Source organism: Astyanax mexicanus, chromosome 4 (assembly GCF_023375975.1).
Source record: "Astyanax mexicanus isolate ESR-SI-001 chromosome 4, AstMex3_surface, whole genome shotgun sequence".
Classification (NCBI taxonomy): Eukaryota; Metazoa; Chordata; class Actinopteri; order Characiformes; family Acestrorhamphidae; genus Astyanax; species Astyanax mexicanus.
Window position 1 is genome coordinate 24,506,104 of NC_064411.1, and position 22,632 is coordinate 24,528,735.

Here is a 22,632-nt window from a genome sequence, read left to right on the forward strand (position 1 = left end):
CCCTTCCAGTAAAGATGGGTCCCAAATTCTAACATTATGCTAAGAGCTATATAGTTTTATTATTACTACTACATTTTACTTTTCACTGTTACACTTCCATTCCACATTCATATAGTACATCATTTCTACTATGATGCTAAATAATCAGAACTTACAGAGGCTCATGGTGTACAAAAATGGTATACTGTAACAAATAATTCAGTTTTTCCTCATGTAAGCTTAAGCCTAACACACCATTTGATATTCACAATAACTGGAATCTAAACTTTTGTACTCTGTGTACAAAAACCATTTAAAATGAAAATCACTTGGAAATCGCGTTGAGACTAGACCAGAAAGCAGAACACTGTATAAATATATAAATATATATATATATATATATAATGCTGAAACTACCAATGCTGTGTCTGTCTAATTTGTCTCTCTTTAGATTTACTTCTCACCTTGGAGAACCTGAAAGAACAGCCATCCATCACACTACACTTCAGTTCTGTTAGCATTTTAGCTTTGAAATATTTTTTCATAAATAATTTATTATAAAGGTAGAGTATTTAGTTTTTAAAATGGTACATTAAACACAGTACTTTACATTAATAATCATTACACATTTTGTAACTCTTGTCCCAATTCCTTATTATTTACAACATTCTTTATTACAAAAGGTTATTAATGATGTTTAATAATGTCTTCACTAGTAAATTAATCAGTAGTTGAGACATTAACTATTTAACAATGTTTATTACTGTTGTAAGTACTGTTAATGTGTCCCTATTGTAAAGTGTTGGAAGGACATTTTGTGTCTTTTAGTTTTATTTTTAGTAACATTGTTATTTTGTTCTATACTCTCCTATTAATTTAATTTCCTTCACTGATGAACACTAAATCCACTCTCGTTCACATACACAAGTAAATGGTGTTTGGTCTGGCAGAAGTTCTGAAAAAAAAGAGCCCACTCCTAATTCATGTTGCAATACAGGGTCATACAAATAATAAAAATCAATTTCAAGAACCTGAATCTGTGTTGAAATGCAACCCTGTGTAAACAAAATGATTGCCTTTATTCACATATATTTAATTTGCATACTGCTTAAACTTTTTTATTTTTACAAAAATACAAATCTTCTCTATACAAATAAATATATAATAACAAATAAAACACTACATTTTGCTCCTGCTCGACAGAAGTTTTCAAAGAATAAATTAGCGAGGGTCACATGACCCAAACTGCTTAGTGAGGTCTTTCAGTACATTCAGAAAAAACATGCTTCCATAGGGTCTGTATCTGCAACCACAGGATCCTGGAACAGCTGTTCTCAGTTATTGGAACTAGTTTGGTTCCCAGAATTCCATTGTGGCTGGTGTTACTGTTCAAGTAAAGTAAAAACACAGGAGGAGGAAGTCCTTACAATGACCACATGCCGATTGTGACATCAGTCCAGGTTTAAGCATAGTCCATTTGTCCTTCTTCAAGTCTGATATTCCACTTTGTCCCTCATTTTAAAGAATCCTTTTAATCCAACTGGTTCCTTGAAGAACCTTTCAATGGTTCTTTAAATAAACATTTTAAACAACAATAAACAACCCATGCTTCTTAGCACATGACGCCACGATATGCAGAACTGCAGAACGGCTTTCAGGCCTCATGAGAACACGCTGCATTACTCCTCCTGCTCATCAGAAAATCACACAACCTCAGAATCCTCACTGAAGAGGAGTTCCTGACGTCTGCTGCCATCAACCTCTTCCCACAGTGAGGGAATGACTGTAGCGTAGTCATCACGCAGTGACAAGTTATAGTTTGAGGAGAGCTTTAAGTTTTAAGAGCATCAAGCGCGAGAGCAATGATGCGAGGCATGCTGCGGTAGAATGACTCGTTCTCCAAGCCCACGAAACTGTAAAAGGTCAAGGGTCGTCCTCCTACGCTGGCCTTGACCCGGGCCTCGTATAGGCCTCTTTCATTTTTTGTGGTGAGATCAACCAGCACCTGAAACAACACAAGCATATAAATGCAGAGTGAGCATTATGTAGAGAGAATCAACATGCATGTCTTTACTGTTACACAAACACCTCATCCAACACCTCATCCAACATCTCCATCCAACACCTCATCCAACATCTCCATCCAACATCTCCATCCAACATCTCCATCCAACATCTCCATCCAACATGACTCTCTCACTAACTCACTCAATCCCTCACAACATGCATGTCTTTACTGTTACACAAACACCTCATCCAACACCTCCTCCAACATCTCCATCCATCATCATCCAAAATGTCATTCTCACTAACTCTCTCTCACTCCCTTACAACATTTACTATCACACCAACACCTCCTCCCACTTCATCATCATCACAACTCACTCACTCAACTCAAAACTCATTTATTCCTCTCACTCACCCACTCCTTTACAACATACGCCTAACTGTCACACCAACACCTCCTCCAACATCATCATCCAACATCACTCAAAACTCACTCAACTTAAAACTTACTCATTCAACTCACACACTCACTCACTCGACTCACAACTCATACAACTTACAACTCACTCATTTACTTCATTCATCTCATTCACAACTCACTCAACTCTAAACTCACTTATTTAACTCACACACTCACTCACTCACTCACTAAGTCACTCAACTCACCCACTAAGTCACTCAACTTACTCACTCAAGCCTCAACGCTCTGTCTCACTCACTCACCTCTTGGAAGTTCATGTTGAGGTTGCTGGGGGTGATATCCAGGATCCAGCTGTAAGTCTGCTTGGTAAAGATGACCTGTTGTGCTGAGTCAGTGACCCCAGGACACACTGCAACACAATACACACCCTTTCAGTCCACATTCAGAGCCTTAATCTCTATACAAATTCAGTTAAATAAATCAATACTTCAGTATTTATATACACTCCATTTACGCATAGAAAAGAAAGTATAAGATTGTTGTTGGGAACTTTGGACTAATTACAATTTTCTTCTTAGGCCTAAAATTTATATAAAATCTATGACACAATATGGCAGTCGTTCATCCGGTAGCTGGGTTAGCAAGAGGTGTTCCTTAAACCCAATTCCTTAAACCCAACCCAGTTCCTTAATCCCATTTCACTACTTAGCCCATGTTTGGCACATGCACACCTAGGGTTAGGGGGTCCTATTCATGTTAGGGTGGGGGGGGGGGGTAGGTTAGAGGAAGTGTTGGAGCTACATGACTGAGATTTGTCAGAGGAATGCAAGCATTACTTTACCAGTAAATGAAACATTACAGTGATGCAATTAATGTTGAGCACATAATTATATAAACAGAAGAACATTTATAAAAAAAAGTTTGGAATATGTGCAACATTAACAGAGATTACTAGCAGCACTTTCAGCTACACAACCTAACACAAAAAAAATAGCAGCATCATTTACTTTATAGGAAAAATGTGATAAATGCATTTGTTCTACCTCAGTTCTTTTTTTGTATTCAGTGGGAGAAATCTAGCATGTTTTTGGCTTAAACAAGTGAATTAATGTGTGATATGTATGATAAGCCTTTGATTTTCATGATTTATAGGGCTTCAAACTCTTGTTTTATTTTTCAGTACTATTACTGGAAACATACGTAATGAACACAGTTAGCAATACTCTTCAAGTTTTTGTGGTATCATTTGATTACAATTTGCACATTTCTAAAATGTTACTGTTTTACAGATTTTTCAGGAATTTGTCTTTCTGTCATTAGTTGATTAAACCTGGTAAATTATGTTTACTTTGCTGTAAAACTCGTTTCTGTTCTATTTTCAGTCTCTGCATGAGAAGCGTGAGTCTCTGCTCCTCAGATATCCTCAGATAGTCAGAGGACTGGTTGTGGCCCGCAGGCCGTACAATATCCAGGTTTGGGCTAATATGTAGTTTTAATGATTTATGGTCAATTTCTTCATAACAAGCATTACAGAAATTGCTAGTACTACATCTCAGTAGCTAGTTAGTTTACTAACTTTCCCATTCCACCTTAAACGGTGACAGCAGATGCTGCAGGATTTAAGGTGAGACAGAAAAATAAAAAAAAGAAAAGCTAATTTCAGTTCCTCACAAAGGAATTAGGAAATGGACAATAATAATTACTTGCTGAACCACCGGCTGTAGTGATATGCAGTAATTGTCTTTGGTAATACACTAGATGGCAGTAGTGTGTTACAGAGGTTCAACCAAGGAAAAGCCTAAACCCAACCTAGAAGAAGTGTGTAGTTAGCCCTATCAGTTAAGACTGGAGTTTCAGTAAACAGAACGTTTTAATAAATAATGTCTCCTTTTTAAATGAGAAACATTAAATCTGCCCACTCCCTAAAGTTAACTAGTTAACCAGCAGCAGCAGCTAGTTCACTAAACTTTAGCGCTCCACTGCTATAATGCTATATCTGTATCGGGTGCTTGAAGGGTTGTCCAATTCTTAGGGGGAAGATTTCACCTCTAACTCTAATCCAACAAGAAGGGTTACAGTCATGTGGTAGGGGTACAGAAGAGGAATGGGATTGGCCCTTACGTAGCTTTACATAGTTCAGAGAGTTCAGCTCTTTCTGAAATGCTATCTGGGAATTCTCTGAATGGTAAAATACCTTTATTGCCAATTCCACGTGTCTGTCTCTCACGCAGATCTCTCCTCCGCCTCTTTTGCAGATGTTCTGGAGGAAAAATACAAATTAAAGGGGTGTTCACAAACCTTTGGACATATATACTATACTTATTTATGTGCAAGTTATGCTTACATTTTAACCAAATAAATGGGTAACACTTTAAAATAAGGGTCACAAATAAAATTAAATACCTAGGACAGTAAAAACAGGAAAATAATGTCTTAACTAAATATTTAACTGAAACTCGTTTTAATTATTTAACTCTAAATTTTAAAGTGATGCTTAAGAATTTAGTAAATCCTGTCAGCTAATAAGGAATTAAGACATTCTTATCTAGTCAATAAATAACTAGTTTTATTCTAAGAGACATTTAGAGACATTCTGTTGTACGTACAGTTAATTAATGTATTCTTATTGTAGTGTTAATAGTAAATGTAATACAGGCTTTTTGGTATACCCTTAAATTGGACAAAAGGGTGCCGGGACAGATGCCCAGCCATCCCTTCTCCAAAAGGAACCCCCAGCCAAGCCTTGTAGTCTGATCCTAAATAATTAACTAATCAGTTAATAAACAGGTACTTCCTCAGTTGGGGGTACTGTGTATGAATTATGGATTTATTGGCGTCACATTCACAAAATTTGACAACCAAAATTCCTTACCGCAGGTTTACCCAATCCACCACAAGGAGTAATGAAGCAGTAACTTTAGCAAGTCAGAAACAAGTCATTAAGTAAAATGAAGGGTAAAAAAATCACCATTCTTCCTTCTTTGGGAGGACGTCTGAGGAAACAGGGAAGGGGTTGAGCTTGCCACTGTTTCTTCTGTCACAGAATTAGATGATGTTATTTTCTGAGTTTCTTCCTCCACAGGTGTCTGCATGTTCTCCTGGGATAGTGCAGAAAGCTCCTCAGCTTTGGGTTCTGGGGTCTCAGAAGATAGACCATGTCCAGGAGTGACAGTGCTTGATACACTTCCTGCCTTACTCACTTTAACCTCTTCATTTCTGGTATCTTCTCCACTAAGCGTCTGCAGTAGAATTCTCCAGTTATGCAGTGTGAGTGTGCTGTCCTCAGAGTGTGGATCTGACACGGGCTGGGCTGATCCACTGGGAGGAATTTTAGTCTCTGTATTATAATCCAGAGTGTTTGTCCAGTAGAAGTGTATGTCTGGTTCTGTATACGCATGAGACCCCAGACTGGAGTGAAGGAAGGTGATCGCGGAGTGCAGATCCCCCTCCAGCTGATGAAGAGTCGACTCCCCTCCCTAAAAATCACATCACCTGGTCAGTCTCTAACTACTTAACAAGACAAGGCACATCTACAGGGTGTTCTGTACTAAATGGGTGGTATATGTAAAGGTGTGTTTTTGTGTCACTGTAGTTAAATAGGCAGTATTTGTGTATTTTGCATTAAGATCCTCAGAAATGACAGGTGCTGTTTACCTGCTGGAAGATCTGCTCCTCTGTAGAGTGATGCTGTGTTTTCTCCAGGTCATCATGGTCCATATTCTCAGCAATGCTGTTGAGGTACATCTTCCAGTCGTCCACTAGAGGGCCCACCTGCTCAAATACAGAGGGTGGTGTCCAGGCTGAAGCAGCAGGTGTGGAGGAGGGGCCTACCTGTTCTTTTAAAACAATACCTCTGTTATATATACTATGAGAGTTAAACCACATATTGCAAAAAACAGAAAAAAACTTCTCACAAATACAGACACTTATCTTACTTATACTTGCTTAATTTACTAAACGCTAAAAATGTATCTCTAAAAAGATCTAAAAATCACATTATATACTAAACACAGGCTAGACTGTAGGGTTGTGCCATACTTTTCTGAGAAATAACAGGAGGCAGGTGATTGGCTGTACCTGCTTCATGGGTGTGTCTGCGTGTCCGTGTGGTGACTGCAGAACTGTAGACCTGTTCCAGCAGCTGAGGAAGACTCTGCGTGAAGAAGGTCAGGTCCACTTTGTCTCTGATGTAGTCATCTGCCCTTTGCAACAGATCCAATAGACTCTGCAAGAATGAGTGCAACTCTGGAAAGAAAGAAATAAAATAAGAGAGAGAGAGAAAGAGAGAGAAAAGAGAGGAAATGTGAAATTTGAATATTAATGTTTGAGGAAAGGTTTTCTTTTATTTTTTTACCCATATATGTTTTTCACTAATTAATCATTTGTTTTTGAGGTAAAGTGACCTTGAAAACAGTTGTCAAATCCAGCCCAAAGAGTCTGTTCAAGTTAACATTTATTAGAAATTAAATGTTATTTTTATCATTAATGAACAACGGCTATTCTCCCTAATGGAGTTCTCACATGCACTGCACAATACACTTCAGCATCAAGTACCATAACATGGTGGATATAGAACATAATGTACCTACGATGAAATGGAATTATGTAAATTTATTGCAACTTTGTCATTTTAATTGTTTTCCATTGTCTTGAAAATAATGATCTGGTCTCATGTTCATGTTCTTGTTTTAACATCACGTGTTGAGATTAATATAGACCTTTAATACAGTAATTTAATCACCAGGTTCAGAAGGTTTGATACGCAGGAAAATGACTAAACCCTTTAAGACTAACGTATATAATAACTGTAAAGTAGTGTAAAGGAACTCACGACACTTCTTGAAGCGGCTCCGGCACTTGTCCTGGGCTAGATGCTGGCACGCAGTGGCGTCGAGGTTTGAAGGGCAGCTGAGGGTGTAGAAGCGGCAGAGTGAGGTAAACTCTGACTCCCGCTGCTCCTCCGACAGCTCGGATGTCTTCAGAAGCTCCGGACATGTGGGCTCCCTGCTCCCCACGGACTCTGTGATTGATTGTATTCGGCAAAAACATCATGACAAAAAGCACAGTACAGATGTTTTACTTTTCCCAACACTGTATTTGTGTATCAGTGTCTGTGCGTGTTTTTAGCACATGCTACTTACTCTGGATTTCACTGAGGATCCAGTCAGTGAAGGCTGTGACTCGAGTGTATACACCTGGCTTTCCCTTCTCACCACACCCATCACCCCACGAGGTGATCCCGTATAACTGGAACCGGCCAGTAATACGATCCTGGAAGATTAGTGGCCCACCAGAATCCCCCTGCAGATGGAGAGAGAACACATAGCTTCTTTATTTAGCTATTGGGAGTCAATTACATGAGCTAGTTAGTGTCTGCTCTGTGTGTGAGTGTGGTGAGTGTGTGTGTGTGTGTATGTTTTATACCTGGCAGGAGTCAATGCCCCCAGACAAGTAGCCAGCACAGAACATGGTGTTGGTAAGCAGTTCTTTACCAAGAGCACTTTTACACGTGCCCTGAGAGAGCAGAGGAACCTTAGCCTCCATTACCACATCAGCTGCTGGACCATCTATACACACACACACACACACACACAAAATGCTTACAGATTGTAGGAAGTAAAGCATCATTAAACAGAATCAGATATTCTAGGACCCATCCGACCACAGTCAGAGCATTTATAGTCTAAACAGGGTTTCTGTTTTGCTCTTACCTTCATACAGTGACCCCCAACCAGCCACCAGACAGGGCGTACCAGTGGGAGGCTCAATCCCAGAGGGCAAACAGACTGGAGTTACTTGGTCTGACAGAACCACAGGAGAGGTCAGCTCCACCAGGGCAATGTCATTATTAAATGTCTTTGGGTTGAACTGCAACAGAGAGGTGTGGGGTAATAAATCAAGAAGAATAAGAATTTATTTGTAATGTAATTTAAATGTGTTTAACATACTACTATAAACTATTACTGGGGTTATGAATTACTTAATAATCAAAAACTCAAATATATGTAATTGATAACAATGAAGACCATCAGGACGAATTCATAAATGCTGCTGCTAATAGAAAATATGTAAAAATTCAAAATTTATAAGCAAGGATGCTCTGCCTGCGCTCTCCAGTTTCCAGACTACAATGCCCAAAATGCACCACTTCCGTTCCTAAACACATGAAACTGCACTCTGCACTACCCAGAAGCCAGTCACCTGAATATTGACTGCACGTGACTTGAGGCCTACCTAAGGCACACCTCACTTCTTGCTGAACACTGATGAATTATGCACGTACAACACGTTTCTCCTTGCCTGTGTTTACTCTCTTGTTGCTGACCCATTTTTTGTATTTACTGACCTTGATTTTTGATATTGCGTTGCCCATGTATGACCCCTAGACTGTTTGTGTGTGGTACGTTCTCTCTCTAGCTGTTGTATTACCTGGTTTTGACCTTGCCTGTTTTGACTACTCTGTGCCCAATACCTCATTTAATAAAGTGGTAATACTTTATAATACAGCCCGCATTTTAGAGGGTAAGTACTGTGTGAACGGTAAAACACTGAGTACTTACTGAGTAAGTGCTCTTACTTACAGAGTAAGAGCAGTAAAAATCAGGTGAGGTGTGAGTTTATTAATCATTAATATAAAACCTTGTGGTTTTATAATTTTCTTTAAATCTCAGCATTTCTGGTTATTGAAGATATATCAATATTATTGTATTTTAGTCTTGACACATTTTCTTCCTGCTCCACCCTGACTGTTTTAGCTGCTTCACTCTTGACAGTTTTACAAGCATAAGTTAAATTCTCATTTTCTTTTTCAAACTCATAAAATTATTAGAATAATAATTCCCTGGAGTGTGACTGGGATGAAGTCTTCATAACTGCCATGAACAAAGGGCAAAATGATTATATATTATTTTATATGAAAATTGCACCACAAATTTAGGGAAATTGCTGTTCTTTATTGTACCTATATTTAAGTCCGAGTAGGACCCATACGTATTTTGTATTTACTGATTCATAGAGAACAGTTACACCGTGTTGGGAAAGTACATGGTAAGTTTCAGAAAGTTACCTAGTTGTTATACTCTTGTTCTTGGTTGTACTTTTTATTTATATGTACAGTTAAAGTACCTGTAGGACTTGGTAAGTGTTTTGAATGTACTGGTTCATCCAGAGAAGTGACACAGTAAGTAAAGGGAACTTATGCTCTGAAACATGGGCTGTATTATAAAGCGTTAACAATAAAGTATATATGTCTGAAAACTGTTCAACCATGACAAAATCAATAAGTCGCTGCACCTCTAATTTAATGTAAACAGGTCACCAGCCAAGGCACTGAAGTGTTTACCTTGGGGTGTGTGATGACACGGTTGACTTTCAAGACCTGTTCTTCAGGATCAGTCTTAGTGATGTCGAACTCCCCAACTACAGCCGTCCAGTAACTGTCACTGCGGCTTCTAAACACAGAGATAAAGAGAAGAGGTGAATAATCTGGTATTAACAGCAGTAACTGGAATATTTGGAATGCTTAGAACAACACATTAGCTACTCAAATGAAGTTTATTCTTTATGTACACTTAAATTGAAATTTTGATAGAGTTCAATTTTGAATGGAATTATGGAAACTATGCAGGTGATGTTCAGGGATGTGGAGCTGGGGCTGTATAGTTGTTGTGTGTAGTGTGTAATCGAGGGTGGAGGTGTTGTAGACTCTTACCCAGCGAAGCAGTGTGCAGCAGTAAGGACCCAGGAGCTGTCCACTAGCACTCCTCCACACATCAGAGCCCCATCCAGCTGTAGGTTTACCAGCCACGGCCAGCTGCCAGGGGGAGCCGGAGAACCACCCACAATCCTTGAGCGTGGCTGGGTCAGGTTCCTTCCCACTGACACTCGCTGACCACACACAGCTACAACACACAGAACAGAGAAGTTCAACACCATTATAAACAGGAATGGGTCTTCCAGCATCTTTTTATATAATGTATATGTGTTTGTTTTCAAACATTCTTGTAACAAACAAAATGTTGTTTGCAAGAAAGATACTCATGATTTATTTTTTAATAAATATATAGAACAAGTATAGAACAAGTATAGACAAGTAAGTAGGTTATATACATGAAACACACAGAGGACCCTATCCACCTTATTCTTCATCACAGCAAGAGGGGGCCACATTTGTTCACTTTGTGTGAGCTAAGGCGACAGCGGTCCAATGGATTACACCCACAGTGATAATAAACGTACAGAATGAGTCATATAATGTGACAGTTTAGAGTTTTGAATTTGAACCCAAAAGATCTCATTGTTGTGGATCTCCATTTATGTTACATCCACTACCCTTCAAAGAAAAGCTGCGTCTGAGGTTGAAGAAATGTTAAAACATCCACCCAAATGTCCATACATCCGCTCTTACCATTCTGTAGAGGAGAAACCATAAACGGCTCAGTTCTGAAGATTCAGTGAAGAGGGTGTGTCAGATGTGGTTGTAAAGTTTACCCTTTAAACACTTCTGTCCTCTTGTGCGCGTTTAGTGTCTGTGCTAGAGTTTTTTTCCAACAGCTTTACACCACTTGATGCATCTGTTTCACAAAAGTCTTGCAACTGAGTTTACCTTCACATAATGGTAATAGCAGGAGTTCAGGTGGGTGTTTTAAATGAGCTTCTTCAACTACAGATGCGTCTGCTTTTCTTCGGAAGGTGGTGGATTTAATAAGTTATATATATATATATATATTTTTGTGTTGTAAGCTATGCTGTAAATAAGGTTAATAGGCTGTTGGAATGTTTACCTTGCGTTCTGGTCTGTGTGACTGGCTCTAGATTCTGCATTGTGTTGAGTAGACTACACTGTAGCACCCTGGAACTGCAGCTTTCTCCCATTGTTCTGATGCAGGAGTCGGAGTGCAGCTCTGCGGTGGCACAGCGAGTTCTGTAGAAACCGCACGCCTGACTCAGTGCCCAGCTCCTCTCACCTTCATCAGACACACTCTGAGCACGTCCAATCACATCACAGCTTGGCTCCATCAGCAACGACTCTGGAGGAGCTACAGGGGACAAATCGATCACAGTTACAGTGGCAGTGCTGTATGACAAGCTGCTTTTTAATTTTCTCTTTATCTTATCAATGACTTTCAGACTATTCTTCTCTTTACTGATGAAACTGAGACTTAGTCCAAAGTAAAGCTGTTTCCATGTGGGTCAGCCAGACGTGACTCTTCCTGTAGCAGACTTTTGAAGGTGTAGGAAACAGTACTCACCGCTCTCTGGCTTCATTTGTAATTTCTCTAAAGAAAAGACTTCTACTTTTAATAGTTACAGATTTATCTGTCGTTTTTAGTTATTATGATGAAAGTGTGAATGTGCTCTGCTTCACTATAAACCAAGGCTTTGCCAATTCCTTTTTTTGTATCCATTTCCAAAACCTTTTGTTTCCAAACAAAACACCCATACCCTTTTTCATAATATACTTTCGGTTGTATTTACAATATACACTATATATACATTTTACTCTTAAAAGCTCGCGGCTGTACGTTTGGGTTCACTGGATTTTGTATCAGTTCTGAAAAACTGAAAAAACTGGGGATGATCTTAAATATACATACATCTCATACATATATATTCACTATAGTAAATGTCTTTTGGGAAAATGTGGCGGAGAATTAGGTACTACTCTGACACAGCAAACTGGGAGGAAAACACTCTGTACAGCTCATCTCCACTCTGTACAACTCATCTCCACTCTGTACAACTCATCTCCACTCTGTACAACTCATCTCCACTCTGTACAACTCATCTCCACTCTGTACAACTGATCTCCACTCTGTACAACTGATCTCCACTCTGTACAACTCATCTCCACTCTGTGCAACTCATCTCCATCTGTACAACTCATCTCCATCTGTACAACTCATCTCCACTCTGTACAACTGATCTCCATCTGTACAACTCATCTCCATCTGTACAACTCATCTCCACTCTGTACAACTCATCTCCATCTGTACAACTCATCTCCATCTGTACAACTGATCTCCATCTGTACAGCTCATCTCCACTCTGTACAACTCATCTCCACTCTGTACAACTGATCTCCACTCTGTACAACTCATCTCCATCTGTACAACTCATCTCCACTCTGTACAACTCATCTCCATCTGTACAACTCATCTCCACTCTGTACAACTCATCTCCATCTGTACAACTCATCTCCATCTGTACAACTGATCTCCATCTGTACAGCTCATCTCCACTCTGTACAACTCATCTCCACTCTGTACAACTGATCTCCACTCTGTACAACTCATCTCCATCTGTACAACTCATCTCCACTCTGTACAACTCATCTCCATCTGTACAACTCATCTCCATCTGTACAACTCATCTCCACTCTGTACAACTCATCTCCATCTGTACAACTCATCTCCACTCTGTACAACTGATCTCCATCTGTACAACTCATCTCCACTCTGTACAACTCCTCCCCACTCTGTACAACTCATCTCCACCCTGTGCAACTCATCTCCACTCTGTACAACTCATCTCCACTCTGTACAACTGATCTCCACTCTGTACAACTGATCTCCACTCTGTACAACTCATCTCCATCTGTACAACTCATCTCCACTCTGTACAACTGATCTCCATCTGTACAACTCATCTCCATCTGTACAACTCATCTCCACTCTGTACAACTGATCTCCATCTGTACAGCTCATCTCCACTCTGTACAACTCATCTCCACTCTGTACAACTCATCTCCATCTGTACAACTCATCTCCACTCTGTACAACTCATCTCCATCTGTACAACTCATCTCCACTCTGTACAACTCATCTCCATCTGTACAACTCATCTCCACTCTGTACAACTCATCTCCACTCTGTACAACTGATCTCCATCTGTACAACTCATCTCCACCCTGTGCAACTCATCTCCACTCTGTAAACCACATCTCCACACTGTAGAACTCATCTCCACTTTGTACAACTCATCTTCACTCTGTACAACTGATCTCCACTCTGTACAACTCATCTCCATCTGTACAACTCATCTTCACTCTGTACAACTCCTCCCCACTCTGTACAACTCATCTCCACCCTGTGCAACTCATCTCCACTCTGTACAACTCATCTCCACTCTGTACAACTCATCTCCACTCTGTACAACTGATCTCCACTCTGTACAACTGATCTCCACTCTGTACAACTCATCTCCATCTGTACAACTCATCTCCATCTGTACAACTCATCTCCACTCTGTACAACTGATCTCCATCTGTACAACTCATCTCCATCTGTACAACTCATCTCCACTCTGTACAACTGATCTCCATCTGTACAGCTCATCTCCACTCTGTACAACTCATCTCCACTCTGTACAACTGATCTCCACTCTGTACAACTCATCTCCATCTGTACAACTCATCTCCACTCTGTACAACTCATCTCCATCTGTACAACTCATCTCCACTCTGTACAACTCATCTCCACTCTGTACAACTCATCTCCACTCTGTACAACTCATCTCCACTCTGTACAACTCATCTCCACTCTGTACAACTGATCTCCATCTGTACAACTCATCTCCACCCTGTGCAACTCATCTCCACTCTGTAAACCTCATCTCCACTCTGTGAAACTCATCTCCACCCTGTACAACTCATCTCCACTCTGTGCAACTCATCTCCACTCTGTAAATCTCATCTCCACTCTGTGCAACTTATCTCCACTCTGTACAACTCATCTTCACTCTGTACAACTGATCTCCATCTGTACAACTCATCTCCACCCTGTGCAACTCATCTCCACTCTGTAAACCACATCTCCACACTGTAGAACTCATCTCCACTCTGTACAACTCATCTTCACTCTGTACAACTCCTCCCCACTCTGTACAACTCATCTCCACCCTGTGCAACTCATCTCCACTCTGTACAACTCCTCCCCACTCTGTACAACTCATCTCCACCCTGTGCAACTCATCTCCACTCTGTACAACTCATCTCCACTCTGTACAACTCATCTCCACTCTGTACAACTGATCTCCACTCTGTACAACTGATCTCCACTCTGTACAACTGATCTCCACTCTGTACAACTCATCTCCATCTGTACAACTCATCTCCATCTGTACAACTCATCTCCACTCTGTACAACTCATCTCCATCTGTACAACTCATCTCCATCTGTACAACTCATCTCCACTCTGTACAACTGATCTCCATCTGTACAGCTCATCTCCACTCTGTACAACTCATCTCCACTCTGTACAACTGATCTCCACTCTGTACAACTCATCTCCATCTGTACAACTCATCTCCACTCTGTACAACTCATCTCCATCTGTACAACTCATCTCCACTCTGTACAACTCATCTCCACTCTGTACAACTGATCTCCATCTGTACAACTCATCTCCACCCTGTGCAACTCATCTCCACTCTGTAAACCTCATCTCCACTCTGTGAAACTCATCTCCACCCTGTACAACTCATCTCCACTCTGTGCAACTCATCTCCACTCTGTGCAACTCATCTCCACTCTGTAAATCTCATCTCCACTCTGTGCAACTTATCTCCACTCTGTACAACTCATCTTCACTCTGTACAACCCATCTCCACTCTGTAAACCTCATCTCAACTCTGTGTAACTCATCTCCACTCTGTAAACCTCATCTCCACTCTGTGCAACTCATCTCCACTCTGTAAATCTCATCTCCACTCTGTGCAACTCATCTCCACTCTGTAAACCTCATCTCCACTCTGTGCAACTCATCTCCACTCTGTAAATCTCATCTCCACTCTGTGCAACTTATCTCCACTCTGTACAACTCATCTCCACTCTGTACAACTCATCTCCACTCTGTGCAACTTATCCCCACCCTGTACAACTCATCTCCACTCTGTGCAACCCATCTCCACTCTGTACAACTCATCTCCACTCTGTGCAACTTATCCCCACCCTGTACAACTCATCTCCACTCTGTGCAACTCAACTCCACTCTGTACAACTCATCTCCACTCTGTACAACTCATCTCCACCCTGTGCAACTCATCTCCACTCTGTAAACCACATCTCCACACTGTAGAACTCATCTCCACTTTGTACAACTCAACTCCACTCTGTGCAACTCATCTCCACTCTGTAAACCTCATCTCCACTCTGTGCAACTCATCTCCACTCTGTGCAACTCATCTCCACTCTGTAAACCTCATCTCCACTCTGTGCAACTCAACTCCACTCTGTAAACCTCATCTCCACTCTGTACAACTCATCTCCACTCTGTAAACCTCATCTCCACTCTTTGCAACTCATCACTCTGTGCAACTCATCTCCACTCTGTGCAACTCATCTCCACTCTGTACAACTCATCTCCACTCGGTACAACCCATCTCCACTTTTTAAACCTCATCTCCACTCTGTACAACTCATCTCCACTCTGTACAACTCATTTCCACTCTGTAAACCTCATCTCCACTCTGTGCAACTTATCTCCACTCTGTACAACTCATCACTCTGTACAACTCATCTCCACTCTGTACAACTCATCTCTACTCTGTGCAACTCATCTCCACTCTGTGCAACGCATCTCCACTCTGTGCAACTCATCTCCACTCTGTACAACTGATCTCCACTCTGTACAACTGATCTCCACTCTGTACAACTCATCTCCACTCTGTAAACCTCATCTCCACTCTTTGCAACTCATCACTCTGTGCAACTCATCTCCACTCTGTACAACTCATCTCCACTCTGTACAACTGATCTCCACTCTGTACAACTGATCTCCACTCTGTACAACTCATCTCCACTCTGTACAACTGATCTCCACTCTGTACAACTCATCTCCATCTGTACAACTCATCTCCATCTGTACAACTCATCTCCACTCTGTACAACTGATCTCCATCTGTACAACTCATCTCCATCTGTACAACTCATCTCCACTCTGTACAACTGATCTCCATCTGTACAGCTCATCTCCACTCTGTACAACTCATCTCCACTCTGTACAACTGATCTCCACTCTGTACAACTCATCTCCACTCTGTACAACTCATCTCCATCTGTACAACTCATCTCCATCTGTACAACTCATCTCCACTCTGTACAACTCATCTCCATCTGTACAACTCATCTCCACTCTGTACAACTCATCTCCACTCTGTACAACTGATCTCCATCTGTACAACTCATCTCCACCCTGTGCAACTCATCTCCACTCTGTAAACCTCATCTCCACTCTGTGAAACTCATCTCCACCCTGTACAACTGATCTCCACTCTGTGCAACTCATCTCCACTCTGTAAATCTCATCTCCACTCTGTGCAACTTATCTCCACTCTGTACAACTCATCTTCACTCTGTACAACCCATCTCCACTCTGTAAACCTCATCTCAACTCTGTGTAACTCATCTCCACTCTGTAAACCTCATCTCCACTCTGTGCAACTCATCTCCACTCTGTAAATCTCATCTCCACTCTGTGCAACTTATCTCCACTCTGTACAACTCATCTCCACTCTGTACAACTCATCTCCACTCTGTGCAACTTATCCCCACCCTGTACAACTCATCTCCACTCTGTGCAACCCATCTCCACTCTGTACAACTCATCTCCACTCTGTGCAACTTATCCCCACCCTGTACAACTCATCTCCACTCTGTGCAACTCAACTCCACTCTGTACAACTCATCTCCACTCTGTACAACTCATCTCCACCCTGTGCAACTCATCTCCACTCTGTAAACCACATCTCCACACTGTAGAACTCATCTCCACTTTGTGCAACTCATCTCCACTCTGTAAACCTCATCTCCACTCTGTGCAACTCATCTCCACTCTGTGCAACTCATCTCCACTCTGTAAACCTCATCTCCACTCTGTGCAACTCAACTCCACTCTGTAAACCTCATCTCCACTCTGTACAACTCATCTCCACTCTGTAAACCTCATCTCCACTCTTTGCAACTCATCACTCTGTGCAACTCATCTCCACTCTGTGCAACTCATCTCCACTCTGTACAACTCATCTCCACTCGGTACAACCCATCTCCACTTTTTAAACCTCATCTCCACTCTGTACAACTCATCTCCACTCTGTACAACTCATTTCCACTCTGTAAACCTCATCTCCACTCTGTGCAACTTATCTCCACTCTGTACAACTCATCACTCTGTACAACTCATCTCCACTCTGTGCAACCCATCTCCACTCTGTACAACTCAACTCCACTCTGTGCAACTCATCTCCACTCTGTGCAACTCATCTCCACTCTGTGCAACTCATCTCCACTCTGTGCAACTCATCTCCACTCTGTGCAACTCATCTCCACTCTGTGCAACTCATCTCCACTCTGTGCAACTCATCTCCACTCTGTACAACTCATCTCCACTCTGTACAACTCATCTCCACTCTGTACAACTCATCTCCACTCTGTGCAACTCAACTCCACTCTGTGCAACTCATCTCCACTCTGTACAACTCAACTCCACTCTGTGCAACTCATCTCCACTCTGTGCAACTCATCTCCACTCTGTGCAACTCATCTCCACTCTGTGCAACTCATCTCCACTCTGTGCAACTCATCTCCACTCTGTGCAACTCATCTCCACTCTGTGCAACTCATCTCCACTCTGTACAACTCATCTCCACTCTGTGCAACTCAACTTCACTCTGTAAACCTCATCTCCACTCTGTGCAACTCATCTCCACTCTGTACTCTTCCATTTTATGTTACTATATTTTATGTTTCACCTTTTGTCCTCAAATGATTTTTTATATTCTATAAAGCTATTTTGTAATAACACTAGTTGTAAAAAGCTCTGTATAAATGAGTGTAATTTAATATGGAGTGGGCGTATTCTCACCACATGCTCCTGAACGCTGTCCACAGTTCTGAAACAGGCAAGGCATGCAGCCCCTGCAGCCCGCCTCAGCTTTACTCCTGTGTGCTATCGCCCCATCCACCGCAGAGAGAGCACGCGTCAGCGCCGCCTCCATCACCACCGTACCCCTGTCAGACAGAGCTGAAGAGACACAGGGGAAGAGAGATGGTTCAGAGCAAACCTACAAAGATAACTCCCTACACTGCCACTGCCTGGAGATGATTTGTGGCTCCATGTGGTTGCTAATAGTTTGGAAATATATACCTATTGAGCACATGTGGATGTAATGTTTAACATAGGAAACACCTGAGAACTGGGGTTATACCTAATTTACACTCCCACTCACTCACCTTTAACTACATCACATCAAAATCCAACAGCTAACACCTAGGATTTATCATCTGATTAACAGCATTTAACCCCAATATTACATTTTTTCCAGTTGCTAACACACTAAAATGACATGTGGAGCACAATTATTTAAACTGACACACAGATGATATAACCTCTTCTCAAGTCTCTAAAACTCTACCTCAGTTTTTGCTTTAAAAAAAAATAGCAATTCAAAACAGCAATTCTTAACTGCACTGATTCTCTGCATAACACACACCAATCTGATATAAAAACACATTTCCATATCAAAACACTGAATGATACAACATGAGCTTATTGGTCAATATATGAACCACCTGCTCAAATACCTAATTGGTTAATTGATAGCACTGGACAGATAGAGGCTGGTCAGCACCCTTGAGCTGCTTTACTGTCGCCTCTGTCATCCGAACATTTAGACTGAAGAACCAAAATTTCTTTTACATGCAGTATACCACATGTCATAGTGTATCAGTTGGGTGACACATGTTTACTTTCTGTTTATTGTCCTGTATTGTGTGGGAAATAACTATAGGCAGCGTTGTTCAAGCCTTATATTTTAGTTTTTCTAGGACTGAGAGATGCAGCCATGTTGAAGGAAGGGGCCAAATGTTCTCTACGGCACAGGAAGCTGCCATTGAGAAAATGAAAGTATGAAAGAAGATTACGAGAAATTCAAAGCCACAAGATCCAAGAAAACATTATATTCATCAACATTCAACAAGTCAGTCTTTCCATATTAGCTCGCATTCTCAAACAAAACCACATCAGAATAAAACAACTTTATAAAAGTACCTTTTTTCTTTATTAATTCATTATTTTCTTGTCTCTTTTATCTATTTTTTCTGCAGCTGTGTTGCTTGGTGAACAATAAAATGTTAATTGTGATAATGCTATATGTAGTTTTGGTTGCAGTGCTTCATTTTGCAGTCTAAATTTGGTATTTTGCTGTTTGGCTTTGTGGTTTTGTGAATTGTGTTATGTATTTTGAGAAAACCACCCTAGTCTACAAAATTGTGTATGAGCAATTTTCAGCCGTGAAATCTGGTGTCCCAGATTCACCTCCCACCAAGCTCCCAACTTATGTTTCCACAAGACTTTACCAAACATATATCTGATCATTACTATACTATTGGTATAACTATATAGTATAACTGTAGACTGGATAGAAATGATTGCAGGCTTTAATAGTTAAAAAACACTGCCAAGTAGATCAAGGTTCATGTCCAGGGAACCAGCCCTGTTTTTGAGTGTATACACACATTATTTAGTCAGTTGCTGTAGGAGTATACATAAATTATTTATAGCGTCCTCTAAATACCACATTTTAGTCCTTGATCCAACCGTGAAACGCCTTATCTAGCACAGCTTAGTGACTACCTTGGTCATTTAACTAATTAGTTAATGAACAGGTTTAGTTTTTTAAGAAAGGAACAACAATGTTAGATCTAAAGACACCAACACCAAACTCAACAACCTGCAACTTAACTGAGAAAACTGTAAAAACCCAACTGTCTAAACCTGCTTCACTGCAGGATCACTGAGTGGCTTTGTCTTGGCGTATTTTCACATTCTCTAATATTTATATTTACTATGCCGCTTTGAGAGTGTTTTGAGAGTTTTTGTGACACACTGATTCTGAGAACTCCAAACACACACTTCATACACTGTTACACTGTGCCCCCATGCCCACTCCTAACCCCCCATTCACTAGCTTTCTACTGCACGAGGGAGAGGACTTCAAAGCCTGTCGAGGTTTTAATTAGTGAACTGAGCCACTGTCTCTGTTTCTGTGATGAGCTTGTGGAACACACTGGCAGCTCCAGCACAGTCGGGCCCACAACACGAACCCTCCAGCACTACAGACTCGCTTTATTACACAGCCTGTATGATCTAACCTGCTGTAAGTGCAGCTCAGAACAGTACTGAGCTGATTAGAAGTGATGAATGAGATCTTCAGTGAGCAGTGTTTATTGAACAGTTTCTTTTTACTGTGTAAAAGGCCAGTCAGGGTCAGCTGAACCCATACACTGAAGACAGGAGTGCTGCTCTAAAACAGGTGGTAATTAAAAGAATTCTGCTTTAAATGTGTGTTAAATATGAGCATTAGAGAAATTAATAAAAAAATAATATTCATGAAATTAATTAAGTTATGATGTTATGATTGATTTATTTGAGTTTATTTGAATGGAATAAACATCAGTTCAAACTATATTTTTACAACAATTAATATTGTTTAAAATATTTTCTTACAGTTTTATAATTGCTTGAAAATAATAAAAACTGTTCCTGGCTTAAATATCAATTGGTTTATTTGTATTTTTGTTTTGTATTTTTTATTTATTTGATATTTAATCCAACTGTATTTGTTTTGCCAAACGCTGAATGTTATATGGACATGAATTCATCTTGATTAATTGTAACAATTAAGTTTTGCAGTATTGACTGAGCATCCCATTTATTTTAACCCATACTTTAATCATGACAAAGAAACACTAACACTACAATTCCTACAGTTCTTCACCTTATAAATCCCTGAGTATTTGGGTAACAGTATGTTCTAAGAAAACAAGTCACTCAATACTTTGGTACTATTGTGTTTATTCAGTTGTTTTGTTAAATTGTGTTGCTTTGTTGCTCTTGTGCTGGAAGTAATGTTGAATCATCGTAACACTATAAAAACAATAACAGTGGCATTTAAACCCAGTCCACTGAGGCTTACCTTTCAGCGCGCTCTGCGGCATCCTGTACACCTCTCTTACTGCAGGTGCCCCGGCACACCACTCAATCAGCATCAGAGCAAACAGCAACACCGGCAGCATGACTCCGCTTCACCTGACCACAGGTGAGTCCTTCTGACTGACCCAAGAAAAGAGCAAAATACAAAAAAAACTGGAAAAAGCCTCTTTAAGGAACACCTTGTTCTCACAGACACACACACACCCACACAGAGCTGTTTTTGTCTTAAGGGTGGGGTGGGAGGGCAGGGGGTGCCTGTTTTCTGTCAGTTTCAGCACTCTCCCACACTGCCGCTCTCTCTGGACATCTGTCTGCGAGTGTGAGTGTGTGGAGGAACAATGGGGGGGAAGTATGAATTGGGGTAGGAGATATATACAGTCTCTGCGGGGGCAGGGGGCCGGGGGGTCTGTCGTAGCCAATACACAAACAGCTGAATTCATTAAGACAGTGACAGCGAATCGAGAGCAACTTGCCACAACAAGAAAGAGTTTTGATTCAGGGAGGGAGGGAGAGCAACAGAGAGAGAGAGAGAGAGAGAGGGAGCATCTGTCATTCTGTTGCTGAATGAAAGAGTGCATTGTCCTTCTCTCTGCTCTGAGCTCAGTCACTTCAAAGCCGTGCCGGCGTGATCACAGGCCCGCCGTCCTCCTTGATCACTTTCATGCTTTTATATCCTCCATTAAAATATTGCCAGTTCACATCACTCTTATCTTTCCCACATAAACTTACTTTCATCATTAGAGTCCAGAACAAGACCCTGCTTCATGCTCTCCTGCAGGACACATGCAGCACCTCTCAGGGGAAAGCTTGTGGTCAGCCTCGCCATCATCCAACTTTCAAATAATCACACAAAGCAGCTGGAAAAGAGTTAGAATTTCATAAACACAAGCATGAGATCACGTACATGAAAATATGTCCACAGGCTATTTACAGCCAAGTCAAGTGAAAACATTGGTTGTATTAAACATTTTTAATGCTTTCAGTATACAAAGAGAATTTTCTTTTCAAAATGTCAGATTTACTAGACACCAATAAAATAATGCTGACCAGGCCATTTTTAAGTGATTTCACTGTCGCAGACAAATTTCCAGTTTTAGGATAAAATCATGACAGTTCAGTGGTTCAATGTAAGGTGGTTAGGATTGAAGGTCAGTCTTTTTCTCGTCCTGGAGTTCAGATAAAATCAACCGTGTTTAATGTTAAGTCTTCAGACTGGGCTCACGCAAATAGTGATG

At 40.8% G+C, this 22,632-nt stretch overlaps 1 protein-coding gene across 2 annotated transcripts; it reads right to left on the reverse strand.

Annotated features, from left to right (window-relative positions):
• Positions 1 to 1,072: 1,072 nt before the first annotated feature.
• prss56 (serine protease 56) lies at positions 1,073 to 22,432 on the reverse strand. Of its 2 annotated transcripts, XM_049478979.1 has the most exons (16): positions 22,127 to 22,432; positions 21,381 to 21,517; positions 18,269 to 18,427; positions 11,191 to 11,445; positions 10,119 to 10,308; positions 9,750 to 9,858; positions 8,119 to 8,275; positions 7,832 to 7,974; positions 7,549 to 7,708; positions 7,239 to 7,427; positions 6,485 to 6,652; positions 6,062 to 6,243; positions 5,376 to 5,883; positions 4,602 to 4,667; positions 2,710 to 2,816; positions 1,073 to 1,984 (listed from the first exon to the last, which is right to left on the reverse strand). In XM_049478979.1, exons 2-16 carry the CDS (start codon positions 21,478 to 21,480, stop codon positions 1,811 to 1,813), a joined length of 2,667 nt encoding a protein of 888 aa, XP_049334936.1. In that variant the 5' UTR covers positions 21,481 to 21,517; positions 22,127 to 22,432; the 3' UTR covers positions 1,073 to 1,810. The 2 variants fall into 2 exon arrangements, with proteins under 2 accessions (XP_049334936.1, XP_022519746.2); XM_022664025.2 differs by lacking the exon at positions 18,269 to 18,427.
• Positions 22,433 to 22,632: the final 200 nt, after the last annotated feature.

Bases quoted from the DNA above. Each gene is read 5' to 3' on its own strand.
- prss56 (XM_049478979.1), bottom strand. From the start codon at position 21,480: ATGCTGCCGGTGTTGCTGTTTGCTCTGATGCTGATTGAGTGGTGTGCC. The intron at 8,276-9,749 runs GTAAACACTTCA...TCTCTGTTGCAG, and splicing joins GTGTCATCACACACCCCAAG to TTCAACCCAAAGACATTTAA. The intron at 6,244-6,484 runs GTACAGCCAATC...TTGTTTTAAAAG, and splicing joins CAGACACACCCATGAAGCAG to AACAGGTAGGCCCCTCCTCC.